Source organism: Bison bison, unplaced genomic scaffold, assembly GCF_000754665.1.
Source record: "Bison bison bison isolate TAMUID 2011002044 unplaced genomic scaffold, Bison_UMD1.0 scf7180017864519, whole genome shotgun sequence".
NCBI lineage: Eukaryota > Metazoa > Chordata > Mammalia > Artiodactyla > Bovidae > Bison > Bison bison.
The window spans coordinates 20255167-20277649 of record NW_011495072.1 but is presented as its reverse complement, the minus strand read 5'-3'; the positions used below and the strand labels follow the sequence as shown (position 1 = coordinate 20277649).

Sequence of the window (22483 nt, the reverse complement as noted above, 5' to 3'; positions counted from 1 at the left end):
AACAAAGATCATGGCATCTGGTCCCATCACTTCATGGGAAATAGATGGGGAAACAGTGGAAACAGTGTCAGACTTTATTTCTTTGGGCTCCAATATCACTGCAGATGGTGACTGCAGCAATGAAATTAAAAGACGCTTACTCCTTGGAAGGAAAGTTATGACCAACCAAGGAAAGTTAGATAGCATATTGAAAAGCAGAGACATGACTTTGCCAACAAAGGTCCGTCTAGTCAAGGCTATGGTTTTTCCAGTGGTCATGTATGGATGTGAGAGTTGGACTGTGAAGAAGGCTGAGTGCCAAAGAATTGATGCTTTTGAACTGTGGTGTTGGAGAAGACTCTTGAGAGTCCCTTGGACTGCAAGGAGATCCAAGCAGTCCATTCTGAAGGAGATCAGCCCTGGGATTTCTTTGGAGGGAATGATACTGAAGCTGAAACTCCAGTACTTTGGCCACCTCATGCGAAGAGTTGACTCATTGGAAAAGACTCTGATGCTGGGAGGGATTGGGGGCAGGAGGAGAAGGGGATGACAGAGTATGAGCTGGCTGGATGGCATCACTGACTCGATGGACATGAGTCTGGGTGAACTCTGAGGGTTGGTGATGGACCTCCCAGATGGGAGGCCTGGCCGGACATGACCGAGCGACTGAACTGAACTGAACGAAACAAGAAGGATTTTAACAGGCAGAGAAGGTGTGGAGAGGATTCCAGAACAAACCTCAGATACAAGAAAGTGTCAAGTATGATTCCAGAATGGTGAGGAGTCCAAGCTAGTGAATGGGGTTCATCCAAGGAACAGTGACAAATTCACCTGGAAAGGTGGATTAGGACCTTATCTTGGGGAAGGATTGACAGTCTGGCTGAACTTTTGAGCAGAACTGAGTCTCTCAGGCTCTGCTTTAGAATTACTAGAGTAGGCAGAAAGTGGAGGCAGAGAGAAATGGTGTGAGTTATAGCATATGGAGAGAAGGGTTTGAAATAAGTTGATAATGATGAAAAAAAGGTCATGTGCATATCTGCTGGAAAATAATGAAACTTAAAATTCAGGGCCCCTCCTGTGCTCAGAACCCTAGTGGTGGTTATATATTAATAAAATTTCAAAAGATATTTGTATCCTCTGTTTCTTTTCCCAAATAATATGTTTCAATCCCCTAAAACTGCTTCCACCCCATAATTGAAAGAGACTGGAGAAAGAATCAGTCTATGTATTGATTTGATGAGGGTGGGTAGAGTGAGACAAAGAGGCCAGTGTTAAAAATGACTTTTGAGATTTTATCTGAGTGATGGGGGAACCTGATGGGAAAGAGGGATGATGAGGAAGCCATTTAGAGAGCACTGGTCTCAAACCAAGTGAATGTTCCAGACTGGTTAGCTACCAGGCAAAGAAACATTTTCTTTCTTTTTTTTTTTAAATCTCTGCACACCCCTATCCTCAATTGCTGTTGAACAAGTGTGATAATTTTAAGTTATATGAGGCTGGAGAAAGGGGTCTAAAGATGACTGCTAATTAATAGGCTAGAACCCAAAGCACATATCATAGGGACTTCTTTGTAATGTCCACATTAAGTATGCTGTATAGGCTAAGCCTAATTTTCTGAAACCTTTAAAGAGAGTCCCTCCTTTTTGGTATGGTTCTTCTATATTCAGCAAATCTTAGTGCTTCTAGACTATTTTCAAGTTGAAACATCTGTTTTCTGGAAACTTCTATCTTGAAGAAGTTTAATGGACTCAGACATGGTTGGTAATGCTGATTTCACGGCTGTTTTAGTGTTCCTGTGGCAGTACCTGACTGGGAAAGGCTGTTCTCAGCATTTTATTTCCTTTTTCATAAACAAGTAAAATATTAAATAACAGGAAATCAAAAGCCAAGATTGAAGAATACTGTCTCAGATGGCCAAATTGAATCTTCAGGATTATTTTCACTTTCCAGATCACAAAATATAAATGTAATTGACAGAGACACTCAGGTTTCAAAAGTGAAACATTTTTGAATTATGGGTGTGTGTGTGTGGGGGGGGTGTTGGCTTTGCCATCAGCCTTTTTTTGGGAAATAATAATACCTAAAAACAAAGCTAAAAACATAGTAAGATCTGAAGCAAATATCTCCGGGGAGGCCCATTAGCAAATTCATGACTCAAGAGTCTGGTTTAGACTTCTGTATTAAAGCATGTGTTATTTAAAGAATCATCTCTTGTATATCAGATAGATTAAATTATCTGAGTAAGAAAAATTGTTGTAAATTCCAAACTGCTTCTGAAATTCACATGTACCATTTTTTGACCGGCTTTAAGGATTTAATGACCATAGGATATAGTTTAAATAAATGATTTAGATGTATTTGCAGATTAGTTCAAAGAGGATTTTGTTTAACTTACCAGGTTGGTCTACTGTTCTATGAAATTAGTTCAAACTTCTTGTTCGTTACAATGGTCCTCAGTGTGTCGTGAACACAAACATTTTATTTAACTTTTTTCTTCAGTTTTATTGAGATATAACTGACATACAGCACTGTTTAAGTGTATAACATAATGATTCACTCACATACATCATGAAATGATTATCCCTGTAAGTTTAGTGAACATCATAGTCTCATATAGATACAAAATTAAAGAGATAGAAAAAAATTTTATGATGAAAATTCTTAGGATATACTCTCTTAACTTTCATATATAACATGCAATAGTGCTAATTATATTTATCATGGTATACATTACATCCCTAATACTTATTTATCTCATAACTGAAAGTTGGTACCTTTTGACTCATTCACTTGCCCCTCCTGTCAGCCCCCACATCGGGTAACCATAAATGTGATCTTTTTTTTTGTATGAGACATTTATTTTTGAAGTATAATGACCTACAATACTGTGCTAGTTCCTGTTATACAGCATAGTGATTTGGTATTTCTATACATTTCAAAATGATCACCGTGGTAAGTCTAGTTGTGATATGTTACCATTCAGAGATGTTGTTGTTGTTCAGTTGTCCAGTCATGTCTGACTCTTTGTGACTGCATGTACTGCAGCACGCCAGGCCTCCCTGTCCCTCACTATCTCCCAGAGCTTAGCCAAGTTCATGTCCATGGCATTGGTGATAACATCCAGCCACCTTGTCCTCCGACACCCTCTTCTCTTTCTGCCTTCAGTCTTTCCCAGCATCAGGATTTCTTCCAATGAGTCAGCTGTTCACGTCAGGAAGCCAGAATATTGGAGCTTCAGCTTCAGCATCAGTCTTTCCAATGAGTATTCAGGGTTGATTTCCTTTAAGATTGACTGGTTTGATCTCCTTGCTGTCCAAGGGGCTTTCAAGTGTTTTCTCCAGCACCACACTTCAAAGGCATCAATTTTTCAGGGCTCTGCCATTCAAAGATACTATATACTATATTCCCCACATTGTACATTTCATATGCATGGCTTATTTATTTTGCAACTGGAAGCTTGTGCCTCTTCATCTCCCTTAACTATTTCTTTTTCTTCCCTCCTCACTCCCTGCATCTCTAGCAACCATCTGTTTGTTCTCTGTCTATAAATCTGTTTTGTTATGTTGTTCCTTTTTGTTTTTTTTAGATATTTGTATAAGTAAAATCATACAGTATTTGTCTTTCTGTGACTATTTCACTTAGTATAATATTCTCTAGGTTCATCCGTGTTATTGCAAATGGCAAGATTTCATTCTGGCTGAGTAATATTCCATTGTGTGTGTGTGTGTGTGTGTGTGTTTGTGTGTGAGTGAGACCACATCTTCTTTATCCATTTGTCTGTTGATGTGCACTTGGATTGCTTCCGTATCTTGGCTATTGTGGATAATGCTTTAATGAATATAGGAGTATATAGTCTTTTCAAATTAATGTTTGTGTTTTCTTTGATTAAATACTCAGGGATGAAATTTCTGGATCATATGGTAGTTTTATTTTTAATCTTTTGAGGACTCTCTGTACTGTTTTTCATAACAACTGTACCAATTTATATTCCCACCAACAGTGCAGGGGGATTTAGTTTTCTCCACGTTGTTATTTGTTGTTTTTTTGATAATAGCCATTTTGACAGGTGTGAGGTGATAATCTCATTGGGGTTTTGATTTGTTTTCCCTGATGACTAGTGATGTTGGGCATCTTTTCATGTGGCTCTTGGCCATCTGAATGGCTTCTTTGGAAAAGTATCTATTTAGATCCTCTGTCCATTTTTTAATTGGGTTGTTTATTTTTTGGGTGTTGAGTTGTATGAGTTTTTGTATATTTTGTATATTAACCCTTTATCACATATATCACTTACAAATATCTTCTCCCATTCAGCAGGTGGTCTTTTTGTTTTTCTGATAGTTTCTTTCACTGTCAAAAGCTTCTTAGTTTAATGTAGTCCCATTTATTTTTGCTATTATTTCCCTTGCCTGAGGAGACATAGCCAAAAAGATATTTTTAAGACCAGTGTCAAAGAGATTACTGCCTACATTTTCTTCTAGAAGTTTTGTGGTTTCAAGTCTTATATTTAAGTCTTTAATCCATTTTGAATTTATTTTTGTGCATAATGTGAGAGTTTTCCATTTGGATTCTTTTGCGTTATAACTGTCCAGTTTTTCCAGCATCATTTATTGAAGAGGCTGTCTTTCCTACACTGTGTATTCTTGCCTGCTTTGTTGTAGATTAGCTGCCTAAAGGCACTTCTCACAGAATTAGAATAAATAATTCTAAAAAATGTGCAGAGACACAAAGACTTCAAATAGCCAAAACAATCTTGAAAAAGAAGAGCTAAAGGTATCACTTGCTCTTACTTCAGACTGTACTACAGAACTATAGTCATCAAAGCAGTGTGGTACTGGCACAAAAACAGACAGACACACAGATCAGTAGAACAGAATAGAGACCTCAGAAATGAACTCATACTTGTATGTGCAATTAATTTTCACAAACATTTTTTAAATTTTAAGAGTTATACATTATAACATTCATTTATGTGTAGACTCTGGCAAGTGATACTAGTTTTCCATTTATAGAAATGGTATAAACTACTTTAGAATGAATTAAATTAAAAGATTGTGTCTATTTATAAAGAGAAGAACATAAATAGAAATGATAATACATGGTGCTACGTGTGGTGGCAGAAGTTGAGAAAGTTGATGCGTGATTAACTGAAGTTTGTGAAACATTGGCTTATTGGAAAATAATATATATTATACTTGCTTACAGTACTGTAATTTTAATTAATTGTTAAATTAAAATCTCACAGCTTATTGGTCATACATATATGTTAGAATGTTAGCTCTTTAAGAATTTTTTATTAAAAGTTAAAAGAGTTATTTGGATCTTGATATGTGGCATCAGTGTTTTGTGTGTGTGTGTTCTTAGTTGCTCAGTTGTGTCCGACTCTTTGTGACCCCATGGACTGTAGCCCTCCAGGCTCCTCTGTCCATGGGGATTCTCCAGGCAAGAATACCAAAGTGGGTTGCCCTCCTCTAGGGGATCTTCCCAACCCAGGGATCGAACCCAGTTTTCCCACATTGCATCAGTGTTAATGAGCAGAAAAAAATTAGTCTAATTGGTTGACTCCTAAATGTGGGCTCAGCTGGTAAAGAATCTGCCTGCAGTGTGGGAGACCTGGGTTCGATCCCTGGGTTGGGAAGATCCCCTGGAGAAGGGAAAGGCTACCCACTCCTGTATTCTGGGCTGGAGAATTCTATGGATTGTGTAGTCCATGGGATCGCAAAGAGTCAGACACGACTGAGCAACTTTCACTTCAATAGGTTGGTTAGGAGTAAGAACATATATGTTAAATGTTATTCTATTGAGAAGAGTTATAGGACTTCCTGGCAAAGAGTGGGAAAATTTTATAAAAGCCATGCATGTACTCACTAATTTCGGGGTAAATTGTTACAGGGCTTCGCTTGGCTCAATGATAAAGAATACTCCTGCCAACGCAAGAGATGTAGGTTTGATCTCTGGGTAGGGAAGATCCCCTCAAGAAGGAAATGGTGACCCACTCCAGTATTCTTGCCTGGGAAATCCCATCAACAGAGGAGGCTGGCAGGCTACAGTCCATAGGATCACAAAAGAGTTGAACACTACTTAGCGACTAAACAACAACAATAAAACCAAGCACTGTACAAAGGGCTTTTGTTAAATTTTATCAGTCAAAGGTTGGGGAAGATTCTTCCAGTTTGGATTCATGTATGCTAATATCTATGGCACCCCACTTCAGTACTCTTGCCTGGAAGATCCCATGGATGGAGGAGCCTGGTAGGCTGTAGTCCATGGGGTCACTAAGAGTCGGACACGACTGAGCGACTTCCCTTTCACTTTTCACTTTCATTGATTGGAGAAGGAAATGGCAACCCACTCCAGTGTTCTTGCCTGGAGAATCCCAAGGACGGGGGAGCCTGGTGGGCTTCCGTCTCTGGGGTCGCACAGAGTCGGACACGACTGAAGTGACTTAGCAGCAGCAGCAGCAGTGAGCAGAGCATTATTTTTTTTTCCTGAGAAACAGAAAAAGAAAATCAGGATATTTAGAAGATGCTTTGGAGTTAATTTTATTCAGCAATTACTTTTAGAAATATTAGAGTATCTGGAAACAATTTTTTGAGTATTAGTTAAATATAGACTTCATTTTTGGGAAGATACACATTTAATACTTTGTAAATGATTTAGTTATTCCACATTAAAAAAAATAAATGAATATACATTAGTACATAATACAAGAAATGTGAAGATAGTAGAAAATATAAAGTCCTCCCTCCTCCCACTAATCTTTCTTCAGCCCTATTCCTACACACAACTCCTATTAACAGTTTGAAGTCACATAATTTTAAAAGCCAGTGTAATGGCTTTTGTAAATTGAAAGAGTAGGGATCTTTGTTTCTGTCACAGATTCTGCTTGCATTGCCCGTATCTGTATTTTTAAGCAGATGTGATGTGTGGAATTACTGTGGCCTTTGGATTCAAATCAGAATTGGAATTCTAACTGCATCACAGAGCAGCCATGAGAGTTTGGGAAGTTCCTTACCTTTCTGAGCTTTAGGTTCCTCAACAGCAAAGGCTTAATAAATTTGTTTTATTTCTGAACTCTAGTCTTTCTCTTTTTAATCAGTGGCATATCAAAGAAGACCTGGCATAAGAATCCAAGACATTTTTTCTCCTGGAAAGATGGAATTTGTCATTTTAATGACCCCAGCATGCATGTATTCAGTGATGCACTGCTTTATTAGAATATTTCACCAGTCTCCCAAGTACCTATCATCAGGTTATAAAAGGACATTGCATTTACCTGCCCCTAGAATATTCCTGGAATTTAGATGGCCTCTGTTGAGTTTCACTTTGCACTTATTAATGATTAAGCACTGGGATAAAAATAAAAACAAAGACTCTCATCTTACAGTGTGAGAATATGGGTCATGTGTGCTAAGTCATGCAGGTAAGATGAGTAGCAAAACTCTGTGGGGTAACCGGTCTAGAGAAGTCTTTCATGTGGGCTGTTAACTCCCTCCTGTAGAATGATTGCCTCAAAATTAAATGGAGTTAATGTAATTGCTCCTGAGAATGGAAATGTATTTTGCTTTTCAAAGATGGTTGTATAAGCTTTAATTATCTAATCCAAACACAGGAGCTTTCTACAAACAGTTTTCTCTTTTAGCAGGCATAGTCAACTTGCAAATACTGCTGCATCTTTAGGCTTGAAAAATCATTGCGTTATAACCAAACCTGTAGAGTATTATATAATCTACCCATTAGGGAACAACAAACTCCTGTTTTAATGTTGGTTACTGAAAATGGTTTTTAAAGCTAGGGTTGGTTTAAGTGAATTTTTGTAATCATTTTAGCTGCAACTCGAGATGTGGTTCTCCACTGGTGGAATCTGCATCTCCTGTCTTGATCATTCTTTTACCATGGTTTCATTTTCTCTGCTGTTTTTGTTTCATATTCAGTTCACTTTGTTTGGTAGGTGCTTTATCAAACCTTGTTTACTTGTCATAGGAATATGGAACTTTCTTAATAAAAGTTAGAAGTATTTTTTTAATATATTGATTTTAGCTTTCTTTTTTTAGAGAATTGAGTTGTTTTCTAGTCTTGACCTTACTAATAATTAAATACGTGTAATATATTGCTACCAGAATAGCTTAAAGCTGAAAGAAACTTTGTAAGCAGAGAATAAACCCTACTTTTTAAGAACTGGGACTCTGTCATTTTTGTTGTTGAAACGCATAGGGTTTTTTGTTTTGTTTTTGTTTCTTGGCTGTTCTATGTGGTATTCAGGATCTTAGTTTCCCAACCAGGGATCCAACCTGTTCCCCCTGCACTGGGAGCATGGAGTCTTAATCACTGGACTGCCAGGGAAGTTCCATGCATAGGGTTTTGATGTTGGGACATATTAAGGAAATAATGCCATTAATTCTAGGTAGAGAGGATTTTAGGGATCAAATTTGATTCAAACTGTAGAGGAAAAGGATCAGTGCTCTTGTCTGAGAATTAAAATATTAAACTGCACTTAGAATAAAATCAAACTCTCATCATGGCTTGCAAGGCTCTTCACTGACTCTCCCTTCTTCCCCCTTCCCTAGCCTCTGATCTCTGTCCAGCTCACCAAGCGCTGTCCCCACTCAAGGACCTAGCCCCTTCTGTCCCCCCTTTCCCTTAGCTATTCCATGGGTTTCCTCCTACATCTCTCCCAGAGACCCCTTCCTGACCACTTCGAGGTATTAAGTAGGTCTTCTCTTGTCCGGGACTCTGCGTATTTCCTTTTCAGCACTTATTTCAGACTGTATTTATTTTTTAATAAATAATTTATTAATTATTGTTTTTGCCTCTCAAGAACATAAATTCTATTAAGAAAGGTGGCAATTCCTCATACAGTGCCTGGCATCTATTGTATATAGTCAATAAATTGATTAAGTGGAAATAGTTTACTGGTTTTAAGAACTCTTTTTTATTTGTGTCTTTATTTAAGATAGTTTGTCCTGCTGGTCTGGAGGGATTTAAACATCCTCGACATCAAGAGCCTAGCCAGTATGTTTTCCAGTGCTCTTACCTGCATGCATTTCCTCTCATTTCATTGTGATTTTATTGATTGTTTAGAGAGCAACATAGGCATTCCTCAGAGCAGGCAGAGAACTCAGTAGATCTCCCATGGGTCCTGTACCCTGAGATGTCTTTCAGAATTCACCAGGAACTAAATTACTTCACAGCAGATCTTCTGTGAAGGACAGAGAACTCTATATTGGTCTTTGGTGAACACACAGTTCAATCATGGAGGTACAATTATTCTGTTCCCTAGAGAAAACCCTGCCATTATTTCTGTTCAACGTGCCTTTAAACAGCCCTGGATGGCCCCTTTATGGGTTTGCCCTGTGTCTTTTGGAGAAGGAAATGGCAACCCACTCCAGTACTTTTGCCTGGAAAATTCCATGGACAGAGGAGCCTGATAGGCTACAGTCCACAGGGTTGCAAAGAGTCAGACACTGAGCAACTTCTTTCCTGTGTCTTTAAGCTCTTACTCATCCTTAAGCCAAAGGCTGCTGTTCAGCTTTAAGCTGAAAAGGAAAGTTTGGCAGCCTGCTTGCTGTCTAAATATCAACATTATCACCATGCCAGTTGTCACATTCAGAGTGAAAGAACGGAAATGCAAATTTGGTGAGTAAGTAAAATTAGTTTTGTGTCATACTTTGGTTGTATTCTAAATGTTGCTATTTATTTGTCTTAGGTAATCTATTTAAAGAAGACACCAGAAGAAGCCTACAGAGCACTCCTCTCTGGCTCAAACCCCCCCTATCTTCCATTCAGGTATAACTGCTTGTGAGACTTGAGCTGTGGCACTTTGCTGGGCAGCTCTCTCTTTTAGAGTTGGATTATTGTGTTTTTTAACTGTATTAAGACTATGACTGTGATGTTATGTGGAATGAAATGAGACTAGTGTTTATTATTTCATTTTTTTAGAGATCCCCTCCCCCATCTAGTAAGAATAAAATAGCTTTCTCTTTTTAGGAATTATTTTTTTCCTTGAATTTTTTCCTGTATCTTGATGATTTAAGCATGAAGAGTACCTGGTTTATGACCTAATTAACCATGTCAAGATTTGTTAAATTTCAATAATCGGGTAAAGAATCCATCTGCAATGTGAGAGACCTGGGTTTGATCTCTGGGTTGGGAAGAACCCCTGGAGAAGGGAAAGGCTACCCACTCCAGTATTCTGGCCTGAAAAATTCCATGAACTGTATAGTCCATTGAATCGCAAAGAGTCGGACACGACTGAGTGACTTTCACTTGCATATTACTGATTCATCCATTCTTTCTTTCATTTTGTGAGCATTGATTGAGCTCTGACCAAATGTCAGGGACTGGAAATATAGAATAAGACCCTGAAAGTACCTTCCCAGATGCACATCTTTAGTGGGGACCCTAAATCACTTGTTCAGCAGACACATCTAGCTTCCATCCAGAGAAAGGCTGTCTCTCATTACAGTGTTGGAAAACGATATTTTGTAAGTATCACTTGAAGATGTTTTAAAATTTCAGGTAAACTTGAGCTTATTTGTAGAGTAGAAGGGAACATATATCAGAACTTCCACAACAGACATCTCTGATAGAATTGAGAATGATTCTAATATTTTTGCCTTTTTATTAGTGTACAAATCTACAAGCATATGGATTGCTTACTATTGTTACTAATATCAAAATTACCAACAATAAAGAAAGAAAAGAACAGGAAAAATTGAGGAGACCTCTTTGTGTTCATTACTCTCCTGAAACTCACAAAAGCAGGTCCCAGTGCCTCACACTTAAAGATGCTTTTTGTAAATATTTATTCTAATGAATAAATTAAGACTGAATCCTCTGAGATTCAGAGGATTCCCACCTCTGTTTCTTGACCACAGAAAAGAGTATAATTAGACACAGGGTGGGTGTCAAGGAGAGGAGGAGTAGGGGGTGACAGCGCCTAGTATGCTTCAGCTTCTCAGTGAAAGCAAGGGGTGAAGTACTGGAATTGGGACAGTGAGAGGAAAATATCCTCAAGCAGCCCAGAGGATAAGCTAATTAGACATTGAAGGGCAGATAGAAGAGGGCAGATTATGAGAAATGCGTGTTAGTTGCTCAGTTGTGTCCAGCACTTTACGATCCCATGGACTGTAGCCTGCTAGGCCTTCCTGTCCATGGGATTCTCCAAGCAAGAGTCCTGGAGTGGATAGCCATTCCCTTTTCCAGGGGATGTTCCCAACCCAGGGATCAAAGCCAGGTCTCCTGCATTGCAGGCAGATGCTTTACCACTGGGCTTCCCTGGTGGCTCAGTTGGTAAAGCATCTGCCTAAAATGCAGGAGACCCAGATTTGATCCCTGGGTCAGGAAAAGATCCTCTGGAGAAGGAAATGGCAACCCACTCCAGGACTCTTGCCTGGAGAATTCCATGGACAGAGGAGCCTGGTGGGCTATAGTCCACAGGATTGCGAAGAGTAGGACCCCGTGATTGTGCAACTTTCACTTTCACTTTTCTTTACCGCTAGCGCCACCTGGGAGGCCCAGGATTATGAGAGGAGAGTTTTAATGGTGATGAGAAAGCAGTTATTTCCTTCCACTTCTAATGCCTTCTAGAATTTGAAAGTTCTTTGCACAATATAATTCTGTTTTTTAGAAAAGCATAATTGTTTTAGTCAGTTTGGGCTGTACCATAGCCTGGGTGAGTTGTAAATAACTGAAGTTTATTTCTCATGGTTCTACAGTCTGATCAGGGACCAGCATGGTCAAGTTCTGGTGAGAGCCCTCTTCAGGGATGCACCTGCTCACCTCTTGCTGTGTCCTCACATAGTGGAGAGAGGGCAGAAAAACTCTCGGGTTCTTTTTTAAAAGAGCATTCATCTCAATCATGAGGGCTCCACCCTCATAACCTAATTACTTCCCAAGGTCCCACTTCCTAATACAATCCCATTGGGGGTTAGGTTTTCAACATATGACTTTTGGGGGACACAAACATTCAGTTCATTGTGGTAATGATAATATTAATTACTTCCTAAATTCTAAGCAAAGTGGTTAAGAGTGTATGATTTGAAGGCAGAGACTCTGCCTGGGTTTGAAGATTTGTTCTGCTCTTTTCTGTATATAGTAAGTACATGTAATTTGGGCAAATTACTTATCCTTTCTGAGTTTCAGCTTCCTTTTCTGTACAATGGCTTCAAGGCTATCTTAGAGATGAAATGAGGTAATGCTGTATCACTGTCCTGCTGCAGTACCTGGTTTGTGTTTTTCTCGTTCTTGTTAGTACTATTACTATTTATTAATAAGACATAAGGATTATCCATAGGATATAAAATGAATAGGAAGTGTTTCTAATGATCATACATTCTAGTAGGGGCAGGTGGCTCTATAGGCACATAATTAATTATTTAAAAACTGGGTTGTATAAAAATAGAAGAAAAGATTCTGACAGAAATGTGAGAAAGTATCAGACTCATTTAAACTGGACTTTTAAAGGGTTTGGAGGTAGAGAGTGGAGGAGGGAAAGTTCGCCATGAGTGTGCCCTGCTGGACAGTCCTAGAAGGCATTGTGTCTGAGACAACTTCCAACATTGGTAGGAACCATAGCATCCATGGTGAGAAAGGGGCCAATAACTGTGAAGGGATCATAGATGTACTTTTCCTGGAGACAGTGATGATTCTTTAAAATTTTTTTTTAAATCAGAAAAATGTTTACAGTTTTTGTTGTTATTTTGAAAACAGCACATGCACCTCGGAATTGTAATGCTGTAACATTGGTAAAATTGTAATTCCAGTCAGTAGGCCCAGTGGGCAATGTATCTATTCAGGTATTTTAAGTGGAAAATATATATTAATTTTTATGCTTTTAATGTTATCCACTCAAAATTCATGGGAGATGTATTTGTTTCACAAGCCAGATGAGCCTTGTTATCCTTGATTGTCAATTTAGATGAAGATATTGAGGAGGAGAAGGAAAGAATGAATATTTCCTTTAAGCATAACTTTATTTTAGCTTATATGTGACAGGTAATTAGTTTCCTGAGAACTAGAATTTTTCAATAATTGATAAGATTGGAATGGAAGAAAAGATAGTAAGAAAATTATTACTACTACATAGACTTAAATCATAATTTTTATAGTTGTAGCCTATTTTTCCAAATTGTTATTTAAATATTTGAAAATATTTCTGTGGTTAAATACATTAATGTGGTTTAAATATTTTTAAAATATATAACAAGGTATTATTGAAAAATCTCTCTCCCATCCTTGATTCTTATCTATCTGGTCCTTTCTGGTATCTTCTGGTATTGGTTTATTCTATATCCTTCTAGAGTTTCTTTATGTGTATATAAGCAAATAAAGATATTATGTAGCCTTTTAAGTCTAAAAAAAGTCTTATATTTCCCATTTTATCACAAAATGTGACATATTATATGTACTATTCTGCATTTTGATTTTTTTCCCCCTTAACTCATCTTGGATATCTTTTTACACAAATACATAGAGACCGTCCCTCCTCATTTTGTCATGCTGCTGCTGCTGCTAAGTCACTTCAGTCATGTCCGACTCTGTGTGACACCATAGACTGCTATATAATGTACAAAGTGCATTTAACCAGTCTCTCTCAGGTAGACATTTAGATCATTTCCTGTCTTTTAAACTGTAGCCTTTTAATTCAGATGATCTCAAATGTCTTTTAGAAGAAACTGAGATAATACTCTGGAGAATATTATAGTATTGCTGTTAGACCTAAAAAGTTTGAGTAATGTGTTTACCTGAAAAAAGAATGCTTAACACAGACATTTTTTCTTAGTTTAGGCACCTATTTCCACCTAAAAGTTTGATCTTGAACATGTTGTATGTTGTATTTTTTGATAACACCATGAGTTGTATTTATATTAAGTTGCATTTCTAAATCCGTACTCTTTGTAAATCATACGTTTGAAGCAGAAAATACTACACAATGTGCATTTATAATTCAGTGAAAAATTTAGTTGAAAGAATACTACTAGTTTTCTGGAATTTTATTACAGAAACAGTTTTTTCTCCTAATGCTGACATAAGATGTGAAGTGATTTTAGTCTACAGCCCAGATCAACTTAAGGCTGATGCAGTACTATTAAGAATCATTTTTATACTAGTTCTGGTCAGCCATCATCACCTTGGCCTTCCTTTGATCTAGGGTTTCATTCCATTTATTGTTAAATTACACTTCTGTGTTCATTCTCTGGATTTTTTTTTTAAATCCTTCTTTCTTTATTAATACTTTTGCATTAATCTGCATTGATGCTGCATTAATTTGCATAATTCTACATTAATCTTTCTGCATTAACACTTCTATTTAAAAAACAGGAATTTGCAAAAGGAACTTCTATTTAAATGTGATTGTTAAAAAAAAATTAAAAAAAATAAATAAATGTGATTGTTTTATCGTGTAAGAATTAAGAAAAATGAAGAGAGTTTTGAAGGCCTGTTGAAGTGTGAATGGTGTCTTTGTATGCCCTCTTTACTGAAACGCCTGTGTTGCTGTTTGTTCTATACATAGTTTTAGTGTCTTTCTAATAAAAGTGTTTTAAGGTTTAAATTTAAATAATGCTGTTCTTCAACATTTTATTGATTTAACAAAAATTTACTGGAGCAGTCTCTTCTGTAGTGACTTGGCTCATTTTTCTAGAGAAGCTTGGCAGGTCCTGTGCCTATAATTTACTATTACATTTTGTTCATGGCCTATTACGTTTGCTACATAAACCATGAAAACAAATGTCTTATATTGTGATTATTTGTTTGCAGAGCTGACTCTCCATCAAATATAGCACAGTCTTCTCTCAAGGACTGGGATTGGACTCTTCTTATTTGTGTGCCAGGGAATAATATATACACTAATTAATTTATTGCTTTTTCTGTGCGTGTCACTGTGATAGTCTATGGGTTTAAAGGTTATTAGGACAACCAGGTGGAGAAGGCAATGGCAACCCACTCCAGTACTCTTGCCTGGAAAATCCCATGGACGGAGGAGCCTGGTAGGCTGCAGTCCATGGGGTCGCTAAGAGTCTGACACAACTGAACGACTTCGCTTTCACTTTTCACTTTAACGCATTGGAGAAGGAAATGGCAACCCACTCCAGTGTTCTTGCCTGGAGAATCCCAGGGATGGGGGAGCCTGGTGGGCTGCCGTCTATGGGATCCTACCGAGTCGGACACGACTGAAGTGACTTAGCAGCAGCAGCAGCAGCAGGACACCCAGGTACCTGCTCTAGGGAACTCAGTGTGTAGTTTGTGTATGTGTAGGTATGTAAAGTAGTTAAAGGGTCTCATTAAAGTTTGGAATTAGGAGATGTGGGAATATTGAGGAAGGAGGTTTAACACTGGAACTGGAGATTGGAGATGTTAGGGATAGGTGCCATGAATGCCTTTCACTTTAAGATGAAAATGGAGAATAAAAATGCAGGAATTGGTCTTAGGTGCTGTAATTTTTCATTTGTATGGCATAGATTATCTTTTTATAATGATAAGTTAAGTAGGATACTGTATAATATAATGTTTGCAGTGTATTGTTTTAACTAAAAGTACTATCTGATTGAGTTTTTCTATTTGTAAACTTTTTTATTTTTTAAATTATGAAAATGTAACACATTTATAGGAGACTTGGAAAATACAGAACAAAGTTACATAGTTCCACTATATATTACAATTATTTAATTAAATTAAGATTTTTAGTTAGAGTTTCAATATCAAACTCTCAAAAATTAATAGAATGAATATACAGAGAAATAGAAGGATAGAGTAGACCTGAAAAGCACTATGAACCAATTCAACATAATTAAGATTTATACAATTTTTACACAATGAGTGAGTGAAAGTTGCTCAGTTGTGTCTGACTCTTTCCGACCCTATGGACTATACAGTCCATGGAATTCTCTGGGCCAGAATACTGGAGTGCGTAGCCTTTCCCTTCTCCAGGGGGTCTTCCCAACCCAGGGATCAAACCCAGGTCTCCCACATATCAGGCGGATTCTTTATCAGCTGAGCCACAAGGGAAGCCCTGCTGTTGCTGCTGCTGCTGCTGCGTCGCTTCAGTCGTGTCCGACTCTGTGCAACCCCATAGACAGCAGCCCACCAGGCTCCCCCGTCCCTTGGATTCTCTAGGCAAGAACACTGGAGTGGGTTGCCATTTCCTTCTCCAATGCATGAAACTGAAAAGTGAAAGTGGAGTTGCTCAGTCATGTCTGACTCTTAGCGACCCCATGGACTGCAGCCCACCAGGCTCCTCCGTCCATGGGATTTTCCAGGCAAGAGTACTGGAGTGAGGTGCCATTGCCTTAGGATACAAATGCTATTCAAGTTCCTACAGACTACAAACTAGGAGACACTGGAACATATCCAGGGACATAAGACCAGGTGCAAAATTTGATGGTCTAAAGGTATTTTAATCATGCAGAGCCTGTTCTTTTATCACTGTGGAATAATGTGAGTTTTTCTATTTGGATTTATCTTACAAATTGTAAATAACCTAGCTAAAAATTCACTAAAGATGAAGCAAATTTAAGAAAAGGTTTAGATAGATTTACTGCTTATTCTTTTTTCCTTCCAGTTTTATTGAGATATAATTGATATACAACACTATAAATTTTAAGTGTACAGCAAAATGACTTGACATTCATATATTGTGGAATAATTACCACAGTAAGTTTAGTTAACATTTATTACCTCAGGTAGTTACAATTTTTTTATGATGAGAACTTTTAGGATCTGTTCCCTTAAGAACTTTCAAATACGCCATACAGCAGTGTTAACTCTGGTCATCATGCTGGGCTGTATATCCCCAGTACTTGTTTATCTTATAACCGGAGGTTTGTACCTTTTGACCATCTTCGTTCAATTCTCCCACTCCTACCTCCATCTGCTGCCTATCCTTGATTACTGTAAGTATAGTAGACTTTGGTGGCATTTAAATTTCTTCTTGGTGTGACGCTCAATGGGTATTTGTTGTCATGTTATGTCTGCAGTTTTAGGGTGTTCCATTTAATTGAAAAGTAAATGTGTCAAAAGCTATACTTTTCACTTTACTAAAATCGCCAATGTATTTATCAAGAGTTTGGCTTAAAACTAGAGGAAAAGAGTATATTTCACTTACTTTAATTCTTTGAGTCCATTCATCTTTACTGTAGGCTTGGCCGTTGGCCGTCAAAGGAACAAGGGGCCTTTCATTTCTCGGGCCAGAGTCACAGAGTTTGAATTGGCGAGCCTGGTATGAGTCTTTTTAGGTTCTCTTCTGTCAGTCACTGTACTACCAAATTTATAGTGTGTACTGTTGACCAGTCATTCTACAAAGTCATATTAATTGCAGCCTGTCTATGAAATCACCAAACCTTAGTGGAATTCCTAGATTATTTTCTTGGTAGTCAATGGCAGTGGTTTTTAAATCTGCATTTTTGGGTGTTCATAAAACAGTGTTTGTGAAAACTCTCTAAATCTCTCCTAACATTGAAAAGGTAACCCGTCTAAATTGTACAACTCTGCTTTTATATCTTTTTTTGTGCTTTTAAATTCACTTTGCACTTCTTTTTTTTGTTGGTCCATATGTATTAGCTTGGTAACTTTTTTGGTATTGATGATTCATAAATCTGCTAAAACCCAATTTTTCTATGACATATAAAATTAAATGGGGAATACAACCATACAGAAAATAAACAACATCAGGGTCCCAATTTCAAAGACAAATACCGAAAGCATGACTTAAAAAATAATGGCTTTAGGTGCAGAGGTGAGGATGAGATAGGGTGCTATGCTGACATCCAGTGAAATAAAGCTGGTTGAATGTTGGCTGTCTTGTCACCAGTTGTTAAGTTTAGCGTGTGTTTTGTTTTGTTATTTTTTTTGGTTGGTCTCATCCTGTATAGATCCAGGAACATATTTTTGCATGGCGAATTTATTTTAGCTTGAATAAGAGGCTTACAGTCAGTGTTTCCCTAAGGAATATTGCTTCTCGTGTGTTTGTGTGCTAAGTCGCTTCAGTTGTGTCTGACTGTGACCCCCAGGCTCCTCTGTCTATGGGAGCCTGCAGGCAAGAATACTGGAGTGGGATGCCGTGTCCTCCTCCAGGGGACCTTCCCGACCCAGGGATCGAACCCGTGTCTCTTACGTCACCTGCATTGGCAAGTGGGTTCTTTACCACGTGTGTCACCTGGGAAGCCCCATTTACTTGTTTTTTAGAAGTCTGGGAAGCTTTTAAAAAAGATTGATGCTGGTTCTACTTCCCAAAATTCTGATATAAGTGGCCTGAGGTGAAGTCTGGGTGTTGGGATTTTTAAAAACTACCAAAATGATTCCAATATGCTGCCAAGGTTGTGAACTACTGCTCTATAAGATTTGTTGTTGTTGTTCAGTCACCCAGTTGTGTCTGACTCTTTGGGACCCCATGGACTACAACACGCCAGGCCCCACTGACCCTCACCATATTCTGGAGTTTGCCCAAGTTCGTGTCCATTGCATTGGTGTTACTATCCAGCCATCTTACCCTCTGACACCCTCTTCTCTTGCCTTCAATCTTTCCCAGCATCAGGGTCTTTTCCAATGAGTAGACTCTTATCAGGTGGCCAAAGTATTGGAGCTTCAGCTTCAGCATCAGTCCTTCCAATGAATATTCAGGATCTATTTCCTTTAGGATGGACAGGGCTCTTTCTGTTAACATTCAGCAGAACTAGCCTTCTGAAACTCTACGGCACATTTCCTGATCCACACCTGTGTGGAGCAAAATAGGTCTCTTGGGATTAGAATAATAAGTTGCCATTTGTGGAAATGCTTTTGTGCTGTTTCCTTAGTCTTAGAAATAGATGGTGTGTCAAATAGGGGTATTTTATCTAATAAGAATAGGGATCTAACAGGAACAGGAGTTTTCTCTTAAAGCTGACTTGATATCAGAAAACCTTCCTTAATAGAGAACCCACAAACCTCTCCCTAGCAATCCTTTAATGACATTTGTTATTAAAATGAACCCATACTGTTTGTGTTCAGGGATGGGTTTGTTGTGTTTTGGGGATGACCCCTAGTGATATATCAGTTGCTGAGCTAGTAATGTGGCCCTGTCTTAACGGGAAATCTTCTCTGGGCATGCCACAGCTTGTAGGTCTCAACAAAGGCTCAAAGGGGTCAACCTCTTAGAATTTGGCATTAGGCTGCCTACTTTCTTCTAAAGCAAAGTAAATATGTGCTAGCAGATGTTAGATGTAATTATAAAATGTATCTCAACATAAAATGTTGAACCAAATATTTGTTAGCTCGAATATGATACTGTGATTTTTGTTTGTATTTCAAAAGGAAAGTTGTCTTTAATACCATGTTTTTTTCCCTGAGTATCAAAAATGTAGAAACAAAATTTATTTTATGCTCTGCCGGGAGCCGGCGAGAGGCATTCCACTCATGACAAAGGTCATGAGGAAGGAGGCTCAGCACATGCAAAGGCGGGATCGAGCCTCAGGAGTCCCCCTGGATATTCTCGAGCATCTACCCCCAAAAACCAGAGTCTGCCTACTTTATTGCTTTGTGCTCTCACCTCTGACTTTACTAGGGGCTGTCCCCCACCACCATCTCGCTCTCTCTGTCAAAGAGTTAACTTACAGCTCCAATTAATAAAGTTCCTGGGCAATTAGGAGTGTTTAAATCCAAACCCCTCAGATAGCTCTCTAACTCACCTGACAAGTTTACCCGGACTCCTACAGCTATGCATACGATTGTTTACAGTCTCCCAGCCTCAAAAGGCACGGGAAGCTTAAGATATTCAAATAGCTTAGAGCCTCTCAGAGAGTTAGAAACTGTCAGAATAAACTAGTAAAAGATTTCATTGATGAGCCAGTGCTTGCTGCCAAGTTTCCACATCCCCTGAATTGTATCCTTGAATGTGTATTAATTAATATAGTTGGTATGTAGAAAAAATAAGTAGTGGCCTTGGTGTTAGCAACTTTAGACCCTTAAGGTAATAAATTCTTTCCTTTGTTGTAAACCCATTGCACCTCTGCCCTATGGGAATGCAATTTTATCTAACACCTTCGGCAATGCTCTAAGACTTTTCTTTCATTCTCAACTTTTCTTTATGATGGCCACTTCTCTGCTTCTCAGTGTTGATCTTTGGAGTCATTTCTGCCTCCATGAATCTTTTTGTTTTTGATGCTTGATGTGATTGGGAAAAAAATCTGCATTAGTTTTTTTAAAAATAATTTTATTTATTTATTTTTGGCTGTGCTGGCTCTTCGTTGCTTCATGGGGTTTTTTTTTTCCTAGTTGTGGTGAGCAGGGGCTACTCTCAGTTGTGGTTCGAGGGCTTCTCCCTGGGGTGGCTTCTGTTGCTGAGCACTGACTCTGGGGCATGCAGGCTTCAGTAGGTGTTGCTCCCAGGCTCTGGAGCAGGCTCACAGGCTCAACAGTTGTGGCTCACAGGCTTAGTTGTTCCTCAGCAGGCGGGATCTTCTCAGATCAGGGTTTGAACTTGTGTCTCCTGTATTGGTGGGGCGGATTCTTTACCACGGAAGCACCAGGGAAGCCCCTGCCTTAGTTTTGAATAGTGAGGATGGGCTCGTTTCCTGAGTCTTGAAAATAGAAGAGAATAGATTATTCTGTCCAGACTGTTGAATCTATTCTCAACAGCTGGGGTGTATTGAGTAACTTGGACCACCATGAAAAGCAGATTTATCAGGTTTTCTTGTGACAGTGGTAAATAAGCACCACTATTCAGAATCTGAAAACAGAAACAACTGTCAAGGTCTGTATGACCCACTAAATACACAGAAGGAAGTGAGTTATATCTTTTTTTTTTTTCTTTTTCTTTTGAAACATGGCAGTGCTTCAATAGTTTGAGTTGTGAAAATTGGCTCAGATTACTTTTTTTGTTATTCCTGTTTTTATGGTTTCGGATCAGGGTACCAAACTTTCTGTAGTCGGGTAAGTGCCAAATTTTTTGTACTCTTTATAGTACTTTTCCAGTAGCCAGCCTTGGTTGATGAAAGTGCTTTGGAATAGTTTACAGTCATTTGCCTTAATGAGCATAGGTATTTTGTTGAATGCCTCATATATGAAGCACTTATTTTCAATAGTGGAGTCAAAGACAATTTACTAGTATTTTTGTCTTTAAGCAAAGTTAAATGTGGTTAAATGGGGGACACTCAGATATTGATAAAAGGCCCAGAGCACAGCTCTTGGTCTCTTTCTGGTGCCTGTTATTGCTACTTCTAGACAGATTCTGTTTTGCTGATTTATATGACCTTTTACGCCATGATTTAGAAGTGAATTTTTACATATCTCTGTTTCTTTAGATAAGCAAAAATGATTAGTGTATAGCTTTATGTTAAATCTGAAAAGAAGAGATTCTGTGTCGCATTTTTTTGTTAGGTACTGGTTGTGCTCAATTTTTGGCTCTGCCCCATGAAGCCATTTGATTTTGTTTTCAAGTGGGAAATAGCTTTGTCCTCCCCACTGGTTCTTATCAAATATATTTTTATCTTGTAGGTATTAGATAATATTAAACAATTGGCTTATTCTTTTCTAGGGACCTGGTACATATATGTCACAGATGTGTTCAGAGACTGAAAGCCAGGTGTACTTTGGACAGTTGTATAAAGTATTTAGTACATTGCCTAATTCCCAGGTATCCATACAAATTAGTCTAGAGCTGAATGGCCTAGAACAGTAGCTACAACCTACATGTACTATTCAGCACTTGCAATTTGTTTAGTCCAAACTGAAATAGACTGTAAGACTAACAAACACACATTAGATTTCAAAGACTTAGTATAAAAAAGTAAAATATCTTATAATTATGTTGATTATGTTCTGAACTGATAATATTTCAGACTGGATTAAACAAAATATATTATTGAAATTGATGTCATTTATTTCTTTTTACTTTAGTATGGTTATGTAAAAATTAAAATTACACATGTGGCTCTCTATTGCATTATATTTCTGTTGGAAAACTATGATCTAGATTACATTTTTGTGACTGTATATAGTTGATGATTACAGATTGTTTTATATAATTTTTACTTTGAAATGTCAGTAGTTCCCAGCCACTTAGAGTTGTTCGGGCATATGTTGAATGGTCTCCTGGTAATGGTCATTCATTCATTCATACAACAGCCACAGCATAGTAATGTGTGCAATACTGTACTAGACTCTGGGCATACAGCATAAAGAACACATTCTCTGTCCTTAGGAAGCTTGTGATCTTGTGCTGGTTGTGCAGATGGGATTCAGTTCGGTGGTTGGAACAGTGCTCAGATGACCTTTGAGATCCTTTCTAACCCACTGCTCTGCAGATATTTGCCTACCTTGTAGCTACTTGCTATCCAGAGGATTTGCAGAGAATCATAGAATCAAGACATATAAAGGAGGCATTTCTGTTATTTCTTAGTCCATTTGCTATAGCTCTTTTTTATTCTTTAATGGAATCTCCACATTGTAAACCATGCAACTCTGTTTTTCATTTTTTTCTTCAAACAACTTCATTACCAGAAATGTTTTCTTACTATTTTGTGTAAATATGTTC

General features: G+C 38.1%; 1 protein-coding gene across 6 annotated transcripts in view; it reads left to right on the top strand.

The window, feature by feature from the left end:
• Window positions 1-22483, top strand: part of CDC14A (cell division cycle 14A) — a 189641-nt gene that overhangs the window by 58770 nt on the left and 108388 nt on the right. For all 6 annotated transcript variants that reach the window (XM_010830982.1, XM_010830980.1, XM_010830977.1 and 3 more), the window contains one exon: window positions 9683-9762. In XM_010830982.1, coding sequence (XP_010829284.1) covers window positions 9683-9762 — 80 coding nt within the window. The remainder of the gene's footprint in view (window positions 1-9682; window positions 9763-22483) is intronic.